The sequence below is a fragment of the Plectropomus leopardus genome, chromosome 18, assembly GCF_026936395.1.
Source record: "Plectropomus leopardus strain MGB_pleo_1.0 chromosome 18, ASM2693639v1, whole genome shotgun sequence".
Lineage (NCBI taxonomy): Eukaryota > Metazoa > Chordata > Actinopteri > Perciformes > Serranidae > Plectropomus > Plectropomus leopardus.
Window position 1 is genome coordinate 3914083 of NC_142193.1, and position 27548 is coordinate 3941630.

A 27548-nucleotide genomic window follows, 5' to 3' on the forward strand; every position below is an offset into this window, starting at 1 on the left:
TTTCAGGTTTAAATACTTGTGAAGGCATCTGAAAGTGGCTTAAGCAAAATGATGCTGCTATTTCCTTTTGCTAAAGAAAATGTTTAATTTTGTTTGAAATAAAAAGATGTTAGATGATATTGATGTCCTGCAAAGTTTTAAAAGCTGAGTGCAATAAAGTCACTGGGGGTAAAACACAGTGAAACAGCTAACGTCCATATAGTTGCACGTTCTATCTGAATTTACCGCTCAAAGCAATCATCAGTCTGTTCGCATTGACAGGAGAGGTACATTTACAAAATAATGCAAAAATAAAAGACTTGTCATGTGTTTCAGGACTGAACAACATTTTATTCCAGATCTTCTGTACAATACCAACATTTTGTGGACCAGGAAATGATCACTTGAGTCAGTGATCCGGTCTTTATAGAGCCACAGAAGAACCCTGCTTTAAGCACAACACAACACAGCTGAACAGGGATATGATCTCTTTACTTCCACCTCAAGAAGTGCTGCAATCAACATTTTGGCAATCACATTTAATCTGCAAGGAGCTGATTCTCATATAACCATTCTATAACATAATAAAAAGGAATGCCCTGTATAAGTAATCCCGTTTCAATCTTTAGGGACCTTGCTTCTGCTCTCCTCTCCATCAACATGGCTGTAGAGACACTGGAGGACAGTGGAAGGCAGAAAGGAAATATTACAAGCACACCATTGTTGAAAAGCTTCTTAAAACAGGATTTAAAAAGGGTGGTATGCTGAATTTTAAGAGTTCGTATTTGGATTGAAGGTGTAATTCAATATTTTTGAAAAAAATACTTGTTCCATGTCTAGCAGAGAGTCTGATGTTAAGATTGATACCGCTCTCATATGAGGTAAATATGTGGCTGCAGCCAGAACACGTATAGCTGGGGCACTCAGTAACTCAGTGAGTGGAGCAGGCTTCCAATGTACAGAGGCTAGGACCCCCCCTTTACCTGATTAAGGCAAAAGCCCAAAAATAATCTAAAAAAAACCAAAAACAAAATATGTATAGTTCAAAGCCTACATGACATGCCCACTGCAAACCGTGACCACTGCTGGTACAAGACAAACACACAAACTCCACGGTTAGCTGAACTCTGCTACAATGCTGCTTGTACGGACTAAACATAGGACCAATTGTAGCAATAATCGATCCATTTACTTTGATTTACCTCAACCCCCTCACTTTTCACGCCACATTTCATAGCTATCTAAATGCTAACATAGATTTTTTGGGGGGTTTTTCTCATCTGGACCAAGAGGCAAAGGGAGCTGACGGTGGACTGCTGGTGGGTAAGTCATGCAGCTTGCTTGTGCGCAGCATGTTTCGTGCTTGTGGTGTTCTCACTGGCAGCAGTGCTCATTTGAGGAGATCATCTTGCTGAATAGAACATTAAAGTATCATAAATTTTTGTACCCAAGATCCAATGGAATACACCCCTAAGCTTTTTGACGTGGAAACTAGGGTGATGCCTCGGGGTCAGCCTACACAAAAAAAAAAAACAAAAACATCATCCCTGGGGCACTCTATACCCACATGCTACAGCCAGCAGCTATATTAGCTCAGCACAAAGAAAACAGCTGGCTTGCCTCTTTGCAAAAGTAACAAAACAAAACCCATTGTACCATCAGGCCTGATGCTCACAATAAAATGTTATTTCTTGTTTATTTTGTACAAAAACCAAAGTCTACAAATAAAGTTTATACTTGATTATATACAGGATTATTTCCGGGCACATAATCCCCCTGTATAATGCCAAATTGTCATTTGTACAGCTGGTTTAGCACAGATTCAGCTAATGATGTATGTGTATGAGTGAGCTTTGGAGAAGGGATGCACACTATTGGATTTTTTTTCCGATATCCGATATGCTGATATATTACAACTCAATGGACCCATGACCAATACTGATAAATATATGCACCTAATTTTAGTGATCATCAAGCCTCTTCTGTGAGATTAACATTATATTATGTGTACTATAATCGTGATGGCACACCAGCTGATGGAGACATGAAATACTTCAACTTAGGCTTGATGTTTTGTACAAATTCACTTTATCAGGAAAAAATAAATAAATAAAAAAAAACTAATAAGCTAACTGGCTGCAGCTTCATATTTATCGGACAGACATGAGAATGGCATCAATCTAATTAGCCTCTCTGCAAAGCTCACATCCTGTATGTACTTTGGAAGAGTTACTGAACAGGTGGAGTAACAGGTGCAACATGGGTAAGGCATGTGAGTATGGTTTTAAGATGGACTTGGATGGAAGTCTTTCTGAACCCTTTTCTCTTTGAGTAATCTTTGAGTAATTTCATCACTCTTAACACCCTACAAATTCTGCTCCCCTCTCTTCTTCTCCCTGCAGAACACCTTTCACTATGATCACACTGCAAGTGATGTCATCAACAAGTCCATTCATTTCCTGCGCAGCTAATGAGTGAAACTTAAGGTGCACTCTGACAAAGCAAACTAAAGAAAAAGGGTAGGCTAATCAGATTTCTTCACTCCCTTACTTCCCATTATAATGTGATTTTGTAACATCAAACCCAACAAGCTACTTAGGCAATATCTCAAAGTATTACATCAAATCTTAGTAACTGATTCCAAAGCAGTAAAGTTCCCTCTGTGTATACCTCTGCTCAGATTCAACCAAATCCTTTGATTGGGCCCCTCATATAGACACAACAGGGTGACTGAGATACTTGCAGTGTGAACACATGGAAAGGTACCTTTGCTTGCATCCATTAGTTCCCCTGAGCCCCTGGTGGACCTAGCTGGATCTAAATTACAGGTCAGTTTAATCTTGAAAGGTTAATCGAAAGAGCTAGCAACCCAAAGAACAGCAGGGTTTCCAAATAAACACCCTACACACTGCAAATTAGCGTTAGTTTCCGCACGACAATGAGAAAACAGCTTAACAAAAGGGTAGAAAGGTGGATGTCAGTGAAAGTGACATATCTCTAACGGCTTATTTTCTGGTAAACAGATTTACTGTCATTTCCCACAGCACTAGTAGAACTGAAAGCTAAGCAGAACTTTTTGTACAATACACAGGAATCACTACTCAGGCTCGAGAGTTGCTGATGTTTTATGTGGCCTGGTCACAGAGGCGGCTGACGTTCAGTCTGAAAGAGCTGCGGCTTGGCCTCACCAGGGCCGGAGGAGACTTGTAAAGCCTCGGCAATTCTCCATTTGTTAAAGGTCCGTCATTGCTTCTTACCTCGTATCCAAAGACAACAGAGCTACTTTGAAGGAGTACCATCACCTTCCACTGCTCCAGCTGACTCCAGTCAATCACCCCAACTATCACAGTATCAGGTCCCTTCGCCTGGCCCAAACCTGCCCCGACTTCCAAGCCAGTGAGCTTCAAGCCTTCTCCTTGTCGATTCCCTAGGACAGTCTCTCCTAGGTTAAGAGTATAAAAAATTGACTGGCCGTCTGTTTGGGCTTGTGAGTCAAAGTGGAACTACCACCTTAGAGTGCTGCATTATCTGCATATATACTTTCAAAGGTTTGAGCCATGAAACTAGCCTTTTGTATCCGCAAGCAACAGCGGCTGGTTAATCTCATCATCTACCGGGCATTTAGGCAGCCGACAAATTCTAGAATCAAACAGGATATCAAAATGACAGCTGGTTAGCTACAGTAGTAGCACAATACACTGGGCCAGATTTGCCTGCTTTTGACTAGCGGATGGTGTTCACTTTTTAATGTGAGGAGAGCACAACCAACTCCTCTCTCTCTCTCTGAATCATCTATTCAACAGACGCTTGACTCAAACCCTGAACCCTGGACTCACTAAACGTTGACGTAGGCGTGGCATTCTCTTCTGTGATTTTGTTCCTCCACTGCAAACAAAAACAAAAAAGGTGTCCCTTTGTCTTTAGTTCTCAGCCTGGTTTTGAGTCCAGCACTGTCCAGGGAGTCAGGGCTGGGAGCTGCCCTGGCTGTCGGGGTCTGTCCCTGAGGAGCTGGTGTCTGAGTCTGAATCGTCGTCGTTGTGGTCGTCCTCCGCCAAGCTTTTCTCGCGTATTCGCCTGTGGGTGGCGCTGAGGCGAGCCAGCAGGCCCTGGTAGTCGAAGCGCCCACGCTTCTCACCAAATGGGTCCTGGGTAAAGCAACAGACAGCTAAATTCAGGCATGTTAAGTATGTCACTTAAATAAAGCTTGTAATGGTGTGTGTATTTGTCCTAATGAGTCCTCACTAGTGGAGGCGTAACATCTGTATCCGCTTTTATCAAGAAAAGATCTGTATATTCATTTTCAGCGTTTAAAATAACTTCTGCGTTTTTCAACCTGGGCCCTATTTTCCAATGTGTTCCTTTCTAAGAGTCTTATGGGAACAACTATTTTCGAAATTGGTTCAGTACTGAGTGAGACCGACCGCTGAAGCCAACAGCAGCAAAACTGCTGGGCTAACAGTGACAACTCTGGTTTGGTTGAAATAAACCCTTTACTGACGCAGTCAGATGTGGACATACGCTGGCTCTAGACACGGTTTATGTTATTAGATATGCAAGGAATAGCAATTTAGTGCGTTTCGACCTTTTGTTGAACAGAGAGTGCCGTCTGGTGGCATGAAGCCCATGAAGCACAACATTTTTCCAAAGGTTATAAACCAGCCTGTTTCACTGCTGACCTTATCTGTTTCAAAAAAGCAGCCTTCCATATTACTTCACCCTTTAGGTAGCTCTTAGTCTCAAAGAGGTTGATGACCCCTGCTCTGGTGGTTTATTTAACTTCATCACAATGCTACATTTGTGTTATTGGGATTCTAAAAAGATTTTTTTTGTTCTTAATATGTTAGAATATACAGCTTTCCTGTAATAAGGATGGAGCATTTGAAAATCTAAAATTTAGATGGTGCAATTGCTCCTGAACTGTACTGACTCAGAGTGAATCGCTATTGCTGAAAGGTGAGCCCAAACATTTTAAATTCGATTTTAATGACTCCTAAGATATATGGTACTGTTTCATACCTTTGATGTATGCGTATATTAGTAAATCTTTGCATGGTGAATATTCCACTCACAGGAGTTGCTTACATAGTCACCAAACACATGTTGGCATGTACACCTACAAATGGAGAGTTAATGTGAGTGGATTAATATAATTAAGAAATACTGTATGTTCACCTGCATGTTCTGGCCCTGTAGATGCAGTCTCTCTTTGCAGACGCCCTCGTAGAAATCATAGTATTCTAGGAAGGACTTTTCCATCACACTCCTAAAAACAAATGCACACATCAATCAGCTGAGAGGCACAAAGAGGAGAGAGTGAATATAAAGGAGAGAGGAGGTGACAAGGACAGGTTAGGAGTGCAGAGAAAAGATGTTGAAGACAAATGGAAAAAAAGGGGCAAATCAAAGATTAGTTAGATCAGTATGTATACAAATATCTATCTATATCATCTATCTATCTATATCTATATCTATATACACATTTGTATCTTTTGTTTGGGCAAGTCACCTCTTTAAATGTGCATATTGCACCTATTCACATCAATGGCACATTAATTCATTATAATTCATTTATAAATCCCTGGACTTTAACTCACATGTGTTGCAGCAACTTTTCTGCTTATAATAAAATTGGTCTGCACATTCAAAACTAGCCCACCCATCTGAGATTTTTGAGAAGTAGAGAATGAAGTCATAATATTTTTGTAAAAATGGTTATGTCCTATAGTCTAGTTTTCCCTTCAGATCTTCTGAGAGACACAGAGCCATGTTTGGAACTCTCTGTTGGAAAAAAAAAATTCAGCAGATGTTTGTAAAAGCAGGCCTAACCATAAAATCTGGAAACGTCAAACATGGAGACACAAAAAAACATCCCCCGAGAACACCTCAACGTCCCCCTTTTTAAAAATTTTAAAACTATTTCTACCTCTCCCTTGAGAAACACTAAGACAGTTATGTTAGTCTCACCACAGAGCTTCAGGACAGGGGACTTTGCCCTCCAGCATGTCACACACAGCCACCCTCATAGTTTCATGGCGGATACACTCGTTGTAGTTCTTACTGTCCCCTGGGTGGCGCTCCTGAGAGACACACAGACAGACCGTAGCCTTTTAGAGAAATGTGAATGACAGTGTATTAAAACAAAAGATGACCTGCAATTCATTCTGACTGTGACTGTGATTTAGTATCGTGACACCTTTAGAATTAACAGTAACTTTATTGTCATTTTCATGAAGATTTCTCCGGCTTTTGATATCACATTAGGAAGTGTCCCCTGGGCTATAAGGAAAAGGACCACCCAGACTGTTACCAGTGCAAAGTTCAAAAGTCAGCATCAGTGACGTTATGGGGGAGTGTTATTGCCCATGGCATCATGGGTAACTTGGATTTCTGTGGTGACACCAATAATGCTGAAAGATACATACTGGTTATGGAGCAACATATGTTGCCATTCAGACACCGTCTTTTTCAGGGACCTCTCTGCTTATTCCAGCAAGACACTTCTAAGCTGCATTCTGCATGCGTTCCAATAGTGTGGTTTTGTATAAGACAGTGTGGGTCATGGACTGACCTGCCAACAATCCAGTCCTGTCTCTCACTGAAAATATGTGGCACACATGAAGTGCAAAATACCGGCATAGAGACCCCGGACTGTCACATAAGAGAAGTTGTATATTAAGCATGAAAGGAAAGAATTTCACTTTCAAAACTTTATCAACTAATGTCCTCAGTTCCAAAATCCTTACTGTGTGTTGTTAAAGAGAAGGTGATGTCACACAGTAGTTGACATTCTCCTGTCCCAACTATTTGCAATGTGTTGTTAGCATCAAATTCAGAATGACTGTAAATTTACTTTTTCCTGTACTTAACTGAATATAGGATAAAAATGCAAATCATTGCATTCTGTTTTTATTTACCTTTTGCACAGCATCAGAGGAGTTGGGGTAGGAACTTTTTTCTGTTTACCAAACTACACCTGCCAACCATATCACTGTGCAGAAGGAAGCGTGCAACTACTGCGAGCTAACCTAGCACCACTGAGCTAGTTAAAGTTAGCCAGCTCAGCCGAGGAGGGGGCCATAAATGTTTACATCTCATGCTGTCACAAGCACAGGCCTCTTATCCATGAGTATCTGCACGCTTCGGTGTGCATGGTGATAAACACACACACACACACACACACACACACACACACACACACACACACACACACACACACACACACACACACACACACACACACAGAGTACCTGTTCAAAGCCAGGTTCGTTGTGATAGGGGTTCTCTGTCATCAGAGACTGGATGGAGATGAGGACAGAGGAGATGCTCTGGGCTGGGCTCCATGCCGGGCCTGTCCATGTCCTACACACAAATATAAAGCTTATAGCACCATAGTTTACGCTGCATTTACTCTAAGTTGTAAGAAAAAAAAACACATGTATGTTTTCGAACATGCTGTTTCTCACAAAAACAGACCGTCCTTGATGTATTCCAGAGGAGACAAATACAAAGTTTGAAAAGAATGAAATCCGACTCACCCCAGGATACTGAGGCAGACTTTGCCGTTGCGATAAAAGTTGGGGTTGAAGCGGACCGTGTTGTGTCCGGTGGTGATGAGCTTGACCCGTGGCGGATGGATGGGGTAATCAGGGGGGCAGCGGAACAAGAAGAGGAAGAAGCCGCCCTCGTACGGTGTGTCGAATGGCCCTGTGATCAGGGCATGGATCTGAGAGAAAGAGAATGTTTAGAGAGATCATGAGAGATGTACAAAGGGAGAGAGGGGTGCTGTGGATGAAGGGACCACAGAGCAGAAAATGTGACCTAGAAAAAAACTGACGACATCGACATGAGACCCGCTGTGAGGGAGAAATGTACAAATGATGGAACATCAAGTTTCAGTTATTGTGTGACCTAAAAACTTCACTCCTTCCCTGTTTGTTAATGGGTGGTTTCCAGTGTGATTGAACTGGAAACCCTGCGTCAAAGTGTGACTCATGCTGGAAAACACCCTGATACTGCCAAACATGCACACCATACAACAACATTCACAAGAAAATATATTTAAGCTAAAAATGAAACAAAGGTAGGTCCAGCATTGTGCATGATTAATAATAAAAAATAATAATAACATCTAATTTTTTTTTTTTGGGGGGCAGTCCACGTTGTAATAAATCAGAATTATCCTTTAGTTGATAGCTGGATACAACAGTCCCTATCACACTGTCAATTTAGTAAAAGCGAACCCAGGTCAGTATTAATACCATTTAGCTGAAACTCTGCAGATGCAGGCCACTATCAGAACAGAACAAAGCAATAATCAAAGTGGTCAGAGATCCCATTTACTCTGTCACGTCATGCATCTTGGCCCAGATAGGACAGCTACTGGATATCAAAACAGCCAAGTGTAAATGCATCCAAGAAGTTAGATGGAAATCAGATCGCAATTCTTTCCAAATGTAAGTACCCTGTGATCACAGCAGCTCAACGTGAATTAAAATAAGTGGTTGTTCCCCCTAAACAACGGGCAGAAAGCTTCTGTGATTTAACAAAGGTGAACAGAGCTGCTGTGGTGTTTATATGGGGATTCCCAAACAATCATTTATTTGTGGCAGCGCATAACGATTAAAATATCTGCAACCATGTATTGATTTTTTTTTTTTTTTTCAAATTCACAGATCAATGTGCTGCTAAGGGAAAAAAGAAATCACCAGTTCCATGTGCGCTGCATACATGGACACACAAAATTGTCTGACTTTATGGAGGGAAAACACACAAATACAATAATTTTTTTGTTTTAAGTTAAGTTTACTGACAATATTGCCTCACGTGTAGTCTATAAATGCAATTCATCCATGTGTTTGACTTTGTTTGTGGCTACTTGATGTGTTAAAGTTGTTGTGTCTGGTGTTTTTAGCTCTAACCCAGCAGCTTCAGGAGCAGACCTTGTGGACTGAAACTGAGCAGACTCTGATTTACATGTAGGGAAAACAAAGATTAGGCATGGAGAGGCATATATGTGGCTAACTGAATTAAATGTCATATTTACCCCTTTCTCACTAAAATTTGCATGTGCACAAGGGTTTTTTTTTTTTAAACACAAAGCTGCTTAATATGAGTGACTGGCTTCATTCCCACTGTCACTGAACTCACCGCTTAAGAGTGAGTCAGCCTTTCTGTCAGCTGGTGTGTATGTGTGTGTGTATGCATTGTTTCGTTGGTGTGTCCGTGTGACGTCACAGACAGGCAGGAGTAAAGGTAGAGAGCAGAACAAACAAAGTTGTTTTTTTGTTTTTTTTTACTTTTCTGTGGTTTCTTCTTTTTATATTTCTTACTTGTTAAGTCCCACTTTCAAACTCAATGCAGGTGTATCTGGATCTGGATTTAAGCGCTGCTTTAGCGCGTTGTTGCATCTCGCCAGTTAAGGAGCTGAAATTACAGTGTTCACCCTGGCGTTGTACTCCCATCAATGCCGATCGGCGCTGGGGGCGATAAAAACCCATGTCTACTGCAGAGTCATTCTCATTACATTAAAGAGTTGGGTGTTAGCAGGTTTTTTGTGCAGTGGGAATGAGGCTCTGGATTGTATCCAGACATGATGAGTGTAAAAGGGATCACAACATTGTTCCAGGGGACCTGGCCATTTACCTTAGTCATGTCTTGAGGATCGGGGACAACAAACATCCCTGGTGGAGGTTCCTTGTAGATGGACATGATATCCCTGCAGAGACAGACAGAGACAGGAAGACAGATGAGGTTCCTGACAGGACAACACAATCTTAGATAGAGCTATTACAGAGATATCCGTCCCTGGACTGGACACAACCTGGTTCGAAACAAATTTAACAGGAACTATTTCTTTGGGAGGAGGTAGTTCCAGAGAAAACTGTCCACAGTGAATTCTGAGGTTTATCTTTACACACTGACACACCAAGCCGACATACAGCTGTTGGTTAATGTTGGGCTCATCAATGTGGTGTGTCCTGCTTTGTTGGCCCTGGTAGGCGGTAATCAGCCTTTTTCCCAGTGATTCAGCATGTGGAATCGGTGGTGACGACTTAGCTCGTCACTGAATGAAATTGCCCTGATTGGCAGGTGAGGAATGTAAACAAAGAGTTAAAGTCAAGAGGAAATGAGCTCAACATAAACTTGTTATATAAGTTGAGATTATTTTTCTTACGCCATTGAGCTATTTAGCAGAAATGTTTCCACATGGTTTGTGTTGTTGTTCACTTGGTGCACGGTTTTATGGTTTCCCCTTCTGAATGACGATTGCAGACGACCGCCATCTGCTGGTATGGAGGGTTATTTCCTTTCAGAATGTACATGCAAGTTGGCCCTTGTTTTGCTTTTTTCATGTGCAACTTTTTGGCTGAGACACAGCAAGGTGTGACAAAGCAGCAGTTCTCTGATGTTGGTTTGATGTGTATGAGCCTTAAAACTTGTGACACTGCTCGACACACTGGGTGTTTTCCATTTCAGTGAGCTGGTATATCACTTAACATGTAATGTTAAAGCGAGGGCTAAGAAAGCGGTTTAGATGGAGTGAAATCTGTCAGCCACCGGCAGCAACCACATAATTGTCAGCTGACAGAACAAACATCAATGTCAGCCTACAGGACAAAAGCCCTGGTAGCTGTCATGGTTGACAAATAAATGGAAAGTAATGTTCACAATTTAGTTTCATTTAATCCTGAACGATATTTAACAGTTTTCTGTTTTATTCATTTCTCTTGACTTGTTTTTGTTCGTTTTGGACATGTGGTCATGGTGACATACAAACCACTCGAGGCTCAAATTTAGAAGCAGATCCAGGGTATCTGCCAGCTACAATACACGTCAAATGGTGTGCAGGCTCAGCCCACTTAATGCACTGCAGGCGTATGCCAGCGTTGAAATGGTGCAGACCCACTGTCATGATTTCTGTTGTCATGTTTCAGTTAAAATCCCACCAACATCAACTGTATGAGCAGCAGGTAAATACAAAAATATACCAGGTGACATAGCACAAAGGGGAATTAAAATATGTATTTTTGTAATTTGGGTGAATTGACCCTTTAAATACATTTCACTGATTAAAAAGTGTTGGTTAAGCCAAACTAAACTAATGAGCCTGTCAGCTTTCAGGTTCAGCATGTGGTCTGTGTGTTGTTGCCTTAAATTAAGTGCTCAAGTTTCCTGAAATTCCAGATCATATCATGAGGTTTACAGTAATAGCAGAACTTTACGGAAAACTTTCACTTTCGATTTTTACTCAACAATGAAATTTTAGGTCTTCACTTGGCAAAAAAACAAAACAAAACAAAACAAAAAAAAAACACGTACAGCTGTGAGAATCATTGTTTTTCTTACCTCTTTATCCTCAGGATGCACTGCTGGGAAGCCTTCTCGTTGTCCCAGTCCGTGCTGAGGGTCGGGTCCCAGGAAGTGGCGTGGATTTGAGACAGAAGGCCCGCTCCTGCCACCCCGCCGACCCCTAACCCAACACCGGGGAGAGGCGAGGAGGCGTGTACGGTCGGAGACACGGCCACGACCGGTGGCGAGGAGCCGGGGGTGAATGTGCTCCCGAAACTGGCTGGCGTAGCAGTGACAGCGGACAGGGGAGCCACGAGAGCGGTTAGGCCACTCTGCGCGGCCGCGGCGGGAGGAGGGGAGGCCGGGTTAGAGACGGAGTGAGCACCACTGGCTGCTGAGTGTCCCCCCGGCAGAGAGTTGGCCAAAGTAGGCAGCAGCGAAGCTCCGCTACCCTGTCCGGTAACGCCTAAGCCAAGGGCACCGCCGCTGGACTGCTCTCCAAAGCTGTCCGCCATGGCTCGCGAGCTAACAAGCAAGAGTAAAACCGTCGGTGTCGACTAATTTATGATACTAACTGTTAGCTGCATTGACAGCTGAGTGCGAAGTTAACTACCTGTGCTTGTGTTGTTGTCCAGTGGGCTCAGAGAACAGGCGAGCGGGGGACAGGCGAGCACACAGGCGAGGCCACAAAACAAGGCATTTCTTCCCACGACATGGTGGCTACTTATCGTTAGCTCAACGTTGTATGTTTTCCCCCAGGCCCTCAAAAAAGTATCAAGTCGTCAGCGAAATTCGCCCGTCCACCTTGCTGTGGCTTGTGACGCTGCTCACTGTCCGGTTGTTGTCGGTTTGAAGAAATACGGTGTCAGAATATTTGGGTTTTGAAGCGACCACATCCCCACTACTCCATTAACGTAACGCAACTTCAGGATCTGATTTCTCTCCACCAGTCAAGTTGCACTGACACGGGATATCCGGTGGGAACTTCAAAGTAAAACACATCTGTGTGTCAGCAATAAGTATATCTAAACTGGCATGGTGAAAACTTAAGTGATTAATTATTAAATCAAAGTGTTTATGGAAAAATTGGTGATAAATTTAAATCACGCTGAATTATTCTTTTTATCACCCATAACAGCCATTTTTCAGTGAATTTAAAGGGACAGTTCAGAATTTTTTTTATAATTAGGGTTTTATGGGTTACTTATCCCTAGACAGTATATAAACGAGATGTCCGTCGGGACACCCTATTTGGAGAAGCAGGCAGGAGTCTGAAAGCTCAGCAATCTACTGTTGTGAGTGGGGGCCAGCAGCAAAACGTATTTTAGCCACCTAAAAAATGTTAAACTACAAAAAAAACAACCCCCCCCCCGAAAAAACCCCCAACAAAAAACAATATATATATATATATATATATATATATATATATATGCATGCTTTATTGAGAGTATTTATGCTTTACCTTTCTGTTATGATTTCCAGTGGGAAAATGAACAATTAAATCGCTTTTCAAAACGTGACTTCATTGATAAAAACAGTGATTTATCATCACTTCATACAGAAGCTGCTGGTCCACCACAGCCTCTAACAGTAGCTTTGTTTTCGTGTCATTGTGTGAATTTAGCATTTGAAAGGGTTACTTCAGATTCACCAAAGTCATAAGATAACACAAATTGACTGTACTTAACTGATCAAACCAGCTGCTTCCATATTCAGCAAGAGAAAACATCTTGCTTTTCAATGGAGTCTGGTGGCTTTGACGAGCTCATAGATAGAGAATTGAAGTCGTGAATGGCTTCCCTGTCAGAATGTGCTGACGGAAAGGTAAAGCATTGAAAATACTCTTCATATAGCATGCAGTTAAGCTCATACTGATTTTTTGTTTTGTTTTGTTTTTTGGTGGGACTGACATCTACTATATGTAATACACTGACAATGGAAAAAAGTACTATCCCTTTAACAGGTTTTACAAAACATACAAGAGCAGTAACACAGTCATAATTTATGTTGTTAATTTTCTTAAGAGTTTGTCACTGCACTGTGTGTTAAGTTTATTTACTGCATATATCCTGAGAAACAGTTTTTGTTGTTTTTACTTTTTTTGGAGTCTTTTGGGGTCAAAAAGATTTCCATAGATTTAAAATTTTTCAGTTTCAAAGCTTTTCCATGACTTTTCAAGTACCCATAAACTTTTTTGTCTGCTGCAATGCTGCCATTGTTTAAGCACATCAGACTCAAACTCTGTTCAAACATAATTCCATTTAGCTGGCAAACAAAAAGGGAGAGATAGAACGTGGGAGAAAATGGATTAAATTTTGGGAAAATAAATTTTCTGTCATGTCACATTAGGTGGAAGATTACTTTAAGAACTTTATGACACTCAACAAAAGTCCATGACTTTTCCAAAACTTGACTCAAAGTTAACTTATTCCGTGACTTCAACAGGCCTGTAAAACCTGATTGTGATATTACATGATTTTTCCAGGTTTTCCATGACTTTGGGAACCTTGTACTAAACTGCCAGTATTAGCATAATACTGTAGTTAAATAAGCGTTTTTTTCATAGTATATTGAAAGAAAGGAAACCAAAGGCTGCCAGTAGAATGAAGAGGAAAAAAAAATAGTCATTTTTAGTAAACATACTTAAACATAAAAATACACATGTAAGATGCCACAGTACATTTGAACCATTTTTACTTTTAGAAATGACATCTGGAAATGTAAAAAAGAAAATAAATAAGGCAAACATCACTTGGAAAAATGCTTAAAATATAATTCTGTTATATTATTTTACATATGTTATTATGATAGTTATATAGTATAGCTTTTTTTTTTTTTTAAATAAATGTACTGGTTTCTTGTAATTTGTGGAACATGTCTTACAAAGTTGTTCATGCAATGTCCCATGTTTTTGAAAGAAAACACACTAATTGGCTCAGGTTTCAAAGATTTAAATACTTGTCAGACATCTCAAAGCAGTACAGGTGAAGTCACTTTAGGCTTCAAAGAGTTACTAGATTAATTTCTTAGCTCTTATTTGATGAATCTACTAATTACATTTTTGAGGGTAACAGGACATTTAGTTAAGCAGGACTTTTTGGTTCTCATTACAACTTTCAGCTCATTTAAATAGCAGCCATAAAAAAAAAATGATTGCAAATTATTTCATAGGTCAAAGGGGAAACTTTGTTTACAAGACAACATTAAATACTTCAGTGCCAACTTGTGTCATTTATATGAAGAGTGATCCACATTAAATTTTTAAATAACTACCCATTATATATTTTTCATAGTCCATATGCAATGCTTCACTTTCTTAGAAATTTAAAAAATTAAAAACACTGCAGACTGTTTTTTTAGTTATCCCAACCATTTATTTTGGACAGATTATTTTAACCGAAGTGAGGTCTTACATAAAACTCCTGAAAAACAAAAATAAGCGCAGGAACATAAAAATGTAGGATTGGAGGTTTATTAACCTCAGATGTAGATATTCTTTCCATTTATATTTTTCTGATTGGAATGGCCTATCAGCTCATTCAGAGTTCCCATCCTGGAAACCCCCCTCCGGATGGAAGGGAGGGAGGGAGAAGGGAGCAAAGGAAGGAAATGAGACGGGGAAGAAGGGGGAAGTGAAGGGAGCCGGAGCTGTGGGTGTGTTTTTTTCGGGTTTACATGGCGAAGAGGATGAGGAACGCCACCATCAGACAGAAGAGACCCATAGCCTCAGACAGAGCGAAACCCAGGATGGCGTAGGAGAAGAGCTGCTGCTTCAGGGAGGGGTTCCTGTAGAAGGGGGCAGAGGTAAATACACAGCACATGTTCATTCCACTGGAAACAAAGACAGGCAGCAGCAAAACAATCTTGAAGGGTTGACGCAAAGCTTCTGCTCTTCAACAAGAAACAGACATTAAAAATGATCCCAAAAATGTCAGACAGATCTTTGTGCAGACACTGAAAGCCCCAGTGACATCACTCTGCATTATCAGGACCAAATGAGCTAAAACACCTCAATGGATAGGTGCGGCTCATGTCCTAAGCTTAAAAAGAGCTTCATAACATTAATACAAAGCCATTTACATGTGAATGCAATAACCCTTTAAAATCTGGAATGACATTAGCTTTCTCATGCTGCATTCAGATGCCTATCACAAGCATTTAAACCTATAAAAATCTCAGCAAAAATGATTTGACTTGTGTTCAAAAAGCAGTGAGCAACTTGGTAGGTGTCCCACAAATTGCGAGAAATTAGAAAAAGGTAGAAAAAAACTGAAATTATTTTCTGAAAAGAGAAAGAGGGAGAGGAATTATTAAACAGTCAAAAATAATTTTAAGAAATAGGGGGAAATGTCCAGAAAACTATATTTTTATTATAATTGTTATAAATAAAGTATTTCATGCACATATTTATTTCTACTTTCTTTTTTGGGGGCTTTAAATTTCAGGTAATTTGCCTTGTAACTTGCTCCTATGTTTTTGAAAGAAATCTAGCCAGTTTGCTCAGGTTTCAAAGGGTTAGTCGCTGTCACGGTAGTAAAGTATACCAGGCATACAGGCACATCATATACAGGCATTCCTCTTTGTTTTAAACTCATTGTATATAAGAAAAATAGCTGTGAGAATTTTACTTTCACTTTTTTTCCTCTTTTGTTCTGTCTTCTGTGTTTGATGGGCTGAAGACAAATGTCCACCCTGGTGGACAATAAAGATATATTCTATATTCTTCTATTCTATTTATTAGTCTGAAGCACTTTGTGGGGAGGGAGTTAGCTCTGTCATATACTGCACATCCCAGTGAATTTTCAGGGAGGGATGAAATATTACATACCACCTAGCCACTTTTTTGTGTTCCTTCCATTTGGGTCTGCTTTTGGATCAGGTCCAAAATGACTTCTACACTGATTGAAATAAAATGTGTCTACTTGTTAACAAAGTGGCCTGAAGTTCTACCAAAATGCATTCGCTCCAAAATATTTTGTTTTAAGATATAGGAAGATTCTGACATTTTGGGGAATGCACAAGGCGACACCGCCTTCATATTGAATGTAAAGCTCTATTTGTACAGTGAATATGTTATTTAGAGCCAGCAGCTTGTTAGCTTAACTTAGCATTAACACTCTAGACAGCTAGCCTGGCTCAGTCCAAAGGTAACAAAATGCACTTTGAGACGGCAAGAAGTTACTAGGCCCAGCCAAGAAAGAGCCCAGCAAAGCCCACCGTGAAACAGAACTGTTGTTTTTACACTTTGGTGCACATATGAGCATATCAATCTACTCACCCAACTCACTGCAAGGAAGCAATTAAGTGTGCTTCCCACAATGTCAAACAATTCCTACAATTCCTTTAATTTAATCCAACTGGAAGTTAGGCACATACTGTAGATGTTCATTTGTTTGAAATTACTGGATTTCTAAAATGTGACATCTGTCCATGGCCTAGTCCACATAGGCATCGATATTTGTCCTAAAAAAAACCCCAAAAAAAAAACAACAACAAAACTGTCCAAATGAAAATGCATTACAATTGAGGCACCTTCAAGAGCATATAAAATCAACAAGTGGAAATATATGTGTTAAAAATAAAGCCAAAGAAAGAAGAAAATACTGACCAATCAGTAGCCTGGAAAAAAACCCAAAAACTTTATTGCAGCTAACTGGAGCAGTGACCTCCACAGAGCGTTCTGATGCCTTGATATAGCTTGTGTGCCCTCTTACTTTCACTGTTCTGCCTCGTCTGTGACCACAGTGCGCTTTACACTGCCAGATTGTGGTGCAATGAATAACTGAACCGTATACATATTCCAAAAGCACACCTAATAGACTATACAGCTCCAAAAATAGAAAATCAAAACATGGCTGCAGACAGGGCCCCCCAAATTAAAGAAAGTGTGTGCCTCACAAAAGGAGACAAAAAACAAAGCAGTTCTTATCTGAATAGTTTGAGGGGGGCATTCAGGGTGTTAGTGGCTGTAGGTGCTGCAGGAAGCAGGATGTCCTGTGTAAACATGTTTGGCATCTCAGGTAAAGGTTTGGAAAGCCTTTCATGCTGACGTCTGTGTCCATTTCGTTAAAAAACAATTTGTCAGGGGCTGCCTCTGAATGGACTGTTGTAAAACATAAATGACAGTGGCATAAAGGGATGGTCACTGATGTAAACTCTAAGCAACACTTTAAGACACTGGATATAATGATCCAAATGGCTGATGGGTAGAAACTTTACCTGGCATAGCCAATGATGAGGCTGCCGAACACTGTTCCGATTCCAGCTCCTGAGCCGGCCACACCCACTGTTGCAGCACCAGCACCAATGAACTTGGCGGCAGTGTCGACGTCCCGGGAGACAGCGCTGGTCTGGAAGGACCGGGTCAGGACTGCAGACTGGCTGACTGGCAACAGGGCCTGTGAGAGGAGGGAGAGGAGAAAACAACTACAGCACATGCCACTATCGCATCAGTCAAGAGCTAAGCTGATTTTTAGAGTTGTTCATAGCATTTAATTCATGTTAATTTAACTCAGCCATATAAGCCATTTAAGTCAGCCATAGTACACATGTGCAACAGACATTTACAGTAATATTTCGACCAAGATGTGAGGGGTGCCTGCACATACCAAAACTGTGTGCTGGCAAAACTTAATACCCCTAATCAGCAAATACAGTTTACAGGTAACCTGGCAGATAAACTCTAATGCTACAAACCATTAAATGGGACCTTTTATGCTTTTTCTTACTCTGTGTCTTACATATAGTGTTGCAATAAAAGCTGTTGATATTTAAGTGTGGCAAAAGTTTCAAATAATGACATATGTAAAAGTAATCCCTGTGAGAACATCCGCAGGTTGCTACCGTTCTGAACACCCCGTTTTTCTACTGTGGCAACAGTTTGTCATAGTGTGCTGGATTTCTTTCAACTCAACTTTTCAACTTTCTACTTTCTGTTTTTATTTATTTCAACTGCTCCACGCATGCTGCTACCAACACTGCTAACAAAGCTACATGCTAACATCAGGAAAACATGTAAACTTGGCTGTTGATTTCTGACTTTGGATCAGATTCCTGTCAAAACATGTCTAGTAAATGCTTTCATACAGTCTTTACCCAGCTAAAATGAGGGTGCAGAGACGCTGAGATACAAAAGACCAGAAAACACTGACCAATCACAGCAGGCTGGGCTTTCTGCTTACAGAGACAGGTCCTAAAATAGTGTCTCAGACAGAGGGTGAGTACAGGTGTTTCAGCACAGACACTATGAGGAAAATTAAGTGTTTCTGGACCAGTAAACCATGTAAATATGTTCTAGGAGGAACATTAAATCTGAGTATGAAACTGAAAATGTGCAAAATTGGTCATCTTTAATAAACCACTAGATATGTGCCCAGAGATGTTACATGCCTAGTTATCCCTGATTGATGTGAAACCATAATACTTCAGTCAGATGTTCCACCATTTACATTTATAGTATACTGATAATACTATCAGTATAATATTAATACTAAAAACAGAAAATGTACCCATATACTGAGAACCTTCCCCTGGCTGCTCTCACTATCCATAATATCTTTCCCATTTCACTGAGCAGATCCAGACTTTATAGCCTAAGACATCACAAATTTGAGTTTTAGCACTCTAGGTTTTTATTGTGGGAGAGTTCCAGTTTACTAATATTTTTGGACTGACTTACACCATGGGAATAATAAAATGTATGAATTGTATGAAAATGGGTGTAGGTCCTCTTTAAACACCGAAAATTGTTGCTCATGTACATTGTCAACACTGATATAAGCAATACAGTGTGACAGAAATGATCAACATCCCTGTGCATATCTCAGTGTTTGTCAGATGTAGCATCAAGAAGGCTAAAGCTATTTACAAACAAACAGCGGTGCAGGATCGCTTAAGTTCAAAGAACTGACCTGCTGCTCCACTGTGGCTTCAGGTCTGTTGAAGAGGGAGACTGAGACTGGCCGGGCGAGGACTCTGGACCCCCCACGCAGCTGCAAACACACACACACACACACACACACACACACACACACACACACACACACACACACACACACACACACACACACACACACACACACACACACCAAACTAGGTTAGAATACTTTAACAATTTCTCACTTTGCTATTGCAAAGACCAAAAAAAAACATACAAAAAACTAATTAAAAGGAAAAAAAAAAAAAACTAACAATATTAATGTTTCCCTTTTACTGCATACTAATTACCTGAAATTATACCATTACATTAAACCATTGTGTCATTTTTGGAAAGGGCTCAGCTACAATGTAAACTTTATATAAGGAGGTGCACAAATATAATTTTGTTTTCCATTTTCACAATTTACCAAATGAAATCTAGTAAAATGTCTAACTATAATTTAAGCAAAAACTTACACAACACTCCGTAACAGATTTACACACTGAATTCTGTAAATATGATGAGTGGACACAACAAATTGTACTTGCACTTAATCAGTACAATACAATTAAGACTATGATGAGATACCCAATGTGTCAAAGTCCCATACAGGTAGTTTTAGCTCTAAGCACAGCAGGTCAATATGTCTACATATGATGTTCAGCTTGACCTGCTGAACACAGTGTCCCATGTAAATATGGAACTCTGTCCTGCATGACACCCCCCATGACCGACATGCCTTGCATGCTGCAGGGCCAGCTGACATGTAACATGCAACAGTCATAAAGAGCATGGACAAAACATGGCTGGAATTTGTATCTACTGTGTCCTTGAAAACAAAAAAGGATCCAAAAAGCTCCCATCACTTCTTGTACACCTCATATGAGTATTTTCTGAAAGCTGACGTACCACAGCGGGAGAAGTGATGAACTTGGCGCAGGCATACATGGCTGGAAGCTGGAGAGAGAAGAAACTGTTAACATGTGTGGTCAGTGGACTCGTGCACAGTCACTTCTGGTTGACCAAGTAGCAGATTCACTGATTCAGGTTCACTTGTTAACCCTTTATAACCTGAACTGAAAGTTTTCTTGTGCTGCATTTTGACACCTTTCACAAGTTTTTTGACTCTTTGAACCCCGGGCAACTTAGTTTGATTTCTTTTAAAAAAACATGGAGAACATTACGCAATGACAAACTGAGCAGTCATATCCCACAAACTGCAAGAAATTAGTTAAAAACCTGGATGGATTAATAGAAATGTAACAAATAAATATGGGGAGATGTCCTAAAAATTCTATTTATAAAACAATTTTATATCTAAAATTGTGTTACAGAAAAATTTGTTGAATAAATATTTATTTCATAAGTACTTTTTCTGTCATTTTCATGTTTGTTTTTCACCTTTTTTGCTTATTTTCAGGTGATTGTCATTTTTTAAAAAACTAATTTTTTGGCCATGTCTTGTTGAGTTGCTCATTGCCATCTTCCCATGACAGAAATTAAACTAAGTTGCTAAGGTTTTAAAGCCTGTTTCAGAGAACAAACCTGGAAACTTTAAAGTAAACACTACAGCCATTAAGCCACCAATAGCTTTAAGACACAAGTTGATAGGACAGATACTTGTCCAAAATACATGTTAGATACTTAAAATTCTTAGTGAGGTTAATCTTGACGGCAAGATGTCAGTAATAATCTATCCATTTCCCAAGGACAAATGGATTTCAGGTTTGTAACTTCCCAGTGTATTTTGCATATTGTCTGAAGTATCTGTGAATATAAAAATAAGTTGCAGCTCTGTGCCAGTTTGTTCTTTACTGACCTGCAGCTTTGACAGCTCTACTGTAAAGACACATTACCCTAGGTTCACAGGGTCAAAGTACACACACATGTAGGTATGTCCGCAATGCATACAACTCCAACATATAACATAAAACAATTTCACGATAAATACCCTGGTAAAAGCGAGAAATACTTAAGAGTATGCATAGGTCAAGTTTGGCAACCAGTTGACAGGAGATCAATTCCTGTCTATTGGTCCTGACGCTCATCCAGAAGGCTAATCCAATTGCATAGACTACTTCAAGGATCAACTCTAGATAAACCGCTAAATATCCACACATGCTGCAGGATGAATGGCTCTAACACTCCCACAATGAGACGCCATTAGCTGAAACCTCGAGGGCATTTCTGCTTAGAAGCTGTTTAGCATGATGTTGAGTTTGGTACATATTTTGAAAGAAACTCCAATGCGAATTGAAATCTCACAAAACCAAATGGAAAGCTAGCTCGCACGACTGGGTCACCTGTTAAAACCTGACCGTCCTCGCAGCAGAGGGGAAGCGCCGGAGCTAAGCTAAGTTGCTAAGCTAACCAGTCTGCAGACTTGAAGGTCAAAAACGAGCCACAGACGGTCACATTGGGCCTGGAGAGACGGCCAGTGCACCCTCTGCTACAATACAGCCTAACTGTGCTGTAGTGCAATGACAAGGGGTGACATGACACCCACGATCTCCGTCAGGGATGTCCTTGTAGCAGCGGACTGACTCGGAGCACGGTAGGCCCAGAGCGTCAGACATTTTACATTCTGTCTGACAGGGCTGCTGGCCGCGCTGTGCTATGGGTATGAGCCTCTGCTGGCTCCAGCAGGACAACCACAGCGGGCGACCGAAACACCCTCCCCGTGTGACTACTGCTCCTGTACCTGTCGCACAGGTTAACCAGGGGCACACATACTAGTCGCCTCTTCAGTCACTCCCAGGAACCAAGTCATTGAATGGCCGACCTAGCTTGATAGCTACCGAATGTTAGCAATGACAGCTAGCTTAAAAAACCTTTCCCGACGACTTAAAACGGTATGATTTAATTTGAGACGAACATGCATTTAAAACACGAACCACAGTGAATGTATATGGAGTGTAGGAGCAATGAAAGGCAAGTATTACCGGTTTGTTACGGTTTCGGAGGGTCCGGGATTAGCTGCTCTCGCGCACAGCGGCAGTCAATGAGTGTAGGATGAGAGAAACTGTCACCTTGTCATTTATAAGCTCAGCGTATACGTCCTAAACGCCCATTGGCCGGAGGGAACCCTCCTTCATTCATAATTGGCTTGTCACCATGTGACGTCCATCACTCTAGCCTATTGTATGCAGCGTTTCTGAACTACAATGTTCATCACTGGCCCGGAGGTTTAAAAGGGCGGGACCAAAGGAACTTTCATTAATTTGATTGGACAATGTTGCCGGGAATGACGAATTTACTATGAGCGACCTTTTAAAGCACATCCAGTGTCCTATGTACCTATTGGTTGGTCCATGGGAAGTCCCACCTTTTTATACCCCTCACTGTTATAAACTAGATCCATGGTTATAAATCCAGAGGCAAATACTCCCTGCGTTCCAATACCCATACTACCGTACTATTTAAGTATGCCAGAAAAAAGATTATGGCTGTGTTCGAAACGGCATATTGCATACTACAGTCGAGAAAAAAGTGAGTCCCACTGGAAAACATCTTTCGCCTTAGAGGTCTTCAGAGAGCACAGGACTTTACAGATGTTTTCCTGAGGGACCTCACCTATGTTGAAAACCGTTTTGTTGGGATCTGGAGTCAGTGTGTTTTTTATTCTGGTATACCAAATGTAGATGTTAGATTTTGTACTGAATCAATAAAGTCATTGTTGAAAGAGGAGGCAATTTTACCAGGATCTGTAGTTAAGACTCCTTGTATTTTGAATTCATTTCCCATTCCACGATACTGTTTTTCAGTCTTAATTTATTGATGTTATTCCATATTATTTTGCTATTTCCTTTTGCCTCTTTAACAGCCCACTTTACAGCACTTTTTTGATTCACTTTTACTTGTTACATATTCAGTTTAGAACAATCGACTCTCTTGTGAGAGACAACTCTTGTTCTATAATCCGTACAAGTGAAACACAGGCAAGACAAGAAAAGAGTTCCTTATTTACTTACTCAGTGTCCGTCTCTGTTGGTATCCTGCTGACAATGCCAAATTGTTTCAGAGATTCTTGTCCTCTTGGGAGGTCCTCATTTTGATATTTATTTATTTATTACACAAATCTGATCAGAGAAGCTTTTGGAACAACACATGCACTAACACACTGGAGACAGTGAAGGAGTCTGTTCGTGCTTCCATTGACATTTAATCGTATAAAATAATAATTTTCTATAACATATACCTTCTTGTTTTTTTTTGTGTGGGAGTATGTGTATAGACTACCTTTCTAGGCTAGGCCGACTTAAACATTTGGTTTCATGTCAAAATAACCTACAGGAGCAGGAGTTCCTTATTTCTGTAGATAGACGCTGTGTAACAAAAACTGGAAACATAAAGCAAAGAAAAGCTTTCCTATTTTTGTAAATGTGCTCATGTTTTTTTCTTTGAATCTGGCTCGTCACACAGATAGAAAGTACACTGTCCGTCTGTGAAGAGGGCTGACATTGTGACTTGAGTGGAATCATAAAATAATGGATGTTGCTGTCTCCCAATAGTTTAAAGACTCCTGCTTACATTGACTCTTAGGCACCTTACTTTTTAGGCATTTTATATGCCTGCCATCCTCCCCATCCTTACAAAGTCTACAGGGGACATGATTGTAGTGTTTTATTACCAGAAAGAAATGATGCCTCTCAACACAATCCAACAATTAAATTGCCACAACAATGTGATTAAGAAAACAGTTTAGCAACTTACAAAGATAATTTCTACAGGGTTGTATTTTCCTCTTATTATTGTAGTACTATTATTCTCTCTAGTCTTTGGATCTTTTTTCTTAAGGTGCTCATTGTCCTCTTTCCATGTTTTCGAAATAAATCAAGCCATTACGCCTAGGTTTAAAAGGGTTAATCTCTCTCCCCCCTACATTCCTGTTGGTCTTGCATACTGTTACTATCTAATGAAGGTAAACGTGCAAAGACAAAAAACATATCATAAGGTCTTTGGCATCTCAGGTGATACGTGGCGGGGCATATAAAAATGTAGAGAGTATACCTGAAAATAATTAAATTAGTGCAAATTAAATTAAATGTCTCTACTGCAAATGCTAATTATTAGTTGTCTTTTTATGTATCTCTGTGCTTCTGTAGATAATTTGGTAAAAGCAGGAACTCCACAAATGCCCAGTTTGCTGAGTTGACAGGTTTCTCCATAATGACGTTGACTTTAGCCCCCATGCTGCCTTCAGCTGTCGCCTTCAAACTGTCCTCCAGCCGTCCACCAGATGTCCTCCTACACATGAGCTGAAGGTGATTCTCGCCTCAGTCACAGACTTAAACAGAAAACAGGATGGAGAAAGATTGAGCAAAAGGTCGAACTTCAGGAGAAATACACCGCCTTTGGGTTCAATGCAACAACATGGACAGAGATTTGAATTCATTTAACCCTTTGAAACCTGGGGCGACAACAGTTTTCTATCCCTTTGCAAGTATTTAAAACTTTGAAACCTGAGCAAATTGGTGCTGTGTCTTTCAAAAACACAAGAAAAAAAGGCAATGTGCAGCTTTGTAAGAAAAGTTCCACAAATTGCAAGAAATTATTAGATTTAGAAAATTATAGAGAAATTTAAACAAAAAACTTGGGAAAACTATATTTATAATTATCATAATTATTTAATCTAAAATTAAGTTACAAAAATTACAGTTTTTGAGCACATTTCTCAGGTTATTTGTTTGTGTGTGTGTGTGTTTTATCCCATTTTCAGGTAATTTTCTTGTACATTTTACTAATTTCAGTGTCATCTGCAACAAAGTCAACTATGATTTGGGAGATGCTGTATTTTATTTACAGCCTTTAACCTTGCAGCACATCACTGGTTAAATTGATAACCTATCAGACCAGGATGCTGAAATCAATAAATACATATGGGATTATCAGTGTAACTAGTTAAAATAGGTAGTTTTGTGACCTCAGCACAGAGTAACATATAAAGTAACATATGGAGTAATGTAAAGAGTAACATACAGAATGAAGTACAACAGAGTAACCTACAGAGTAATGTAGCATACAGAGTAAATAGTGCATGGAGTGGGCTAAGTGGTGTGGAGTAATGTACGGAGTAACGCACAGAATAATTTAAGTAATGTGGGGAGTAACGTACAGATAAATAAAAAAAGCAACGCACAGAGTGAGTGGTGCAGAGTAAGTGTGAGTGTAACTTTTGAAGTAACGTAAGGCAAAGGTGCTGCAGTTTGCCACTGGGGCAAAATAGCAGCTGTGTCTGAATGCATCTCAGTGTTGGTTAGCTGCCTGTTTGAATGCTGGAATTGAAATGATGGCGGTTTGTTGTGCACACATCAAATTACAGTATGAATCTTAGGGCTGTGCTGTCAATATACGATAATAAATCAAAACTGAATGTATGTCAGCAAGCAAGAAAATTCTTCTTTTACCATCCAGACATATCCAGGCAAGACACACACACACACACACTGAGAGAGACTGCCATCTTCATTAGTGCTGAGTGCCAATGTGGCCTCTGGATTTATTGGCAAGCAGAAGGGAAGCAGACATGTACACACACACACACACACACACACACACACCTCAGCATTCCACTTCACAGTAGCCTAGTAATAATGACCAACCTCAGTGGGATCAATAGACTGGAGACAGATGAGCCTGGTTAGCGTGCCCACACACACACACACACACACACACACACACACACACACACACACACACACCCCTTCATCCTGCCGCTCTGGTCTTGCTCAGGGAGATGGATAGCTGCATCCACACTGCAATTAATAATGTTTTTACAAGACTGATAGCAGGGTGTGTGTTTGAGAGAGATCTATAGCACTTCTTCCTCTGTTTATGGTGACGGGGTTTGGGAGCCTATCCCAGAATGCAATGGGTAAAAGGCAGGTTTCCAGTTCACCAAAGTTGCACACACTGTATGTTCATTTGTTTCATTGTTTCTATTAACAGGCATGCTGGGTAATGAGATTCTGATCTACCTCCAAGCGGGTGTTTAGATGTCATATTGAACCTTGCTAGAAGAGACTGCAGCCTGTGACTTCAGGTAGAAGCGCATCAATGACCGACATGTTTCAACATGTTTGAAGAGGGACAAATGGCTGATCAGCTGTTTCCCACTGCCATTAAAATCACAGACGCTCATTGACTTTTGGGCTATTTAGGTTTGGTAGTTGTGTCATGATATCACAATGTAATGCACTGTTAACACTAAATAATTATTTTAACCCCAAAGATAATCTTTTTTCTAAACCTAACCAAGTAGTTTTGTTCCTTAAACCATGTCTAACAGTGTATTTCAGCAGTGCGCCACAAAGATACGCTGAAAGATGCCCTGTGCAACTTTAAAAAATAACATCACATCCTGTGAGAGCAACTGGTCCCCCTTTTTGCGATTCCTTTATCAGTGATTCCTCTTTGTTTCCAAAAATGGCCCCTCATATATGTCTCACATCACTTCTTTCTTTTTGGTAACAAAGCTACAAGACATCACAATGTCTGCCTCTGTCTTGTCTCTTTGGTCCTCTCCTGTCTTTTCTGTTCAGTCCCGTCCTACTTGTCTTGTCCATCTTGTCACTGTGACAAGATGGTGTGTAAAATGTCTTTAATTTTCACAAAATAATAGGCATGTATTGTGTTTTCGCACTGTGTAAATCTGTAAACACACACACACACACACACACACACACACAAACAAAAGGATGCCCTATGCATCACTATGAGATGCTATTACATATGCATTACAAAGAGTTGATAACCTGGGAATGAGAACAGGTTGTGGGTAAATCTTAATAAAGTAAACATATTAAATTAGATGATTTAACCCTGGCCGCAATATTTCCCCTTTCTGAAAAATAGTTTGACATTTTAGGAAATAAGGCAACCGGCCTGAATAACTCCCCTCCTACAGTCTTGCTGTTGGCATGAGGTTGCCAGACAACCAGCAGGGACTCCAGTAAAAGACTACGCCTTCTGTCCGGCACATCTCCCAGTAAAACCACAGCATGTTTTTTACACTTATTACACAAAATGTCAAACTATTCTTTCAGATATCCTCTCCTGTTTCTGTTAGCAAAGCCATACAGTTTGTTTTTTATGTCAAATAATAAGTAAACACAGTAACAAGTGAGGTAACTTATTGCAGCAGGGGTTCTTTTTGGGGAGTTTTTCCTGAGGCGATGTGAGGGTCTAAGGGCAGAGGGATGTTGTATGCTGTAAAGCTCTCTGAGGCAAACCATATTTTGCAATAATGGGCTTTATACATAAACTTGACTTTACTTGACTTGACTTTTTGCTTTGCGTTGTGTTTCTACTGTACTTTTCCTTTTGCCAACTTAAATGTGTCTGTTTCAATTCCATTATCATT

General features: G+C 40.3%; 2 protein-coding genes across 2 annotated transcripts; both read right to left on the reverse strand.

The window, feature by feature from the left end:
* Positions 1-305: 305 nt before the first annotated feature.
* Positions 306-12235, reverse strand: ube2z (ubiquitin-conjugating enzyme E2Z). Its single transcript, XM_042504548.2, has 8 exons — positions 11882-12235; positions 11326-11793; positions 9622-9694; positions 7515-7702; positions 7227-7338; positions 5944-6056; positions 5152-5242; positions 306-4124 (listed from the first exon to the last, which is right to left on the reverse strand). Exons 2-8 carry the CDS (start codon positions 11781-11783, stop codon positions 3942-3944), a joined length of 1218 nt encoding a protein of 405 aa, XP_042360482.1. The 5' UTR covers positions 11784-11793; positions 11882-12235; the 3' UTR covers positions 306-3941.
* A 2384-nt stretch (positions 12236-14619) lies between these two features.
* Positions 14620-22249, reverse strand: atp5mc1 (ATP synthase membrane subunit c locus 1). Its single transcript, XM_042504598.2, has 5 exons — positions 22129-22249; positions 20096-20143; positions 19179-19259; positions 17488-17666; positions 14620-15054 (listed from the first exon to the last, which is right to left on the reverse strand). Exons 2-5 carry the CDS (start codon positions 20132-20134, stop codon positions 14940-14942), a joined length of 414 nt encoding a protein of 137 aa, XP_042360532.1. The 5' UTR covers positions 20135-20143; positions 22129-22249; the 3' UTR covers positions 14620-14939.
* Positions 22250-27548: the final 5299 nt, after the last annotated feature.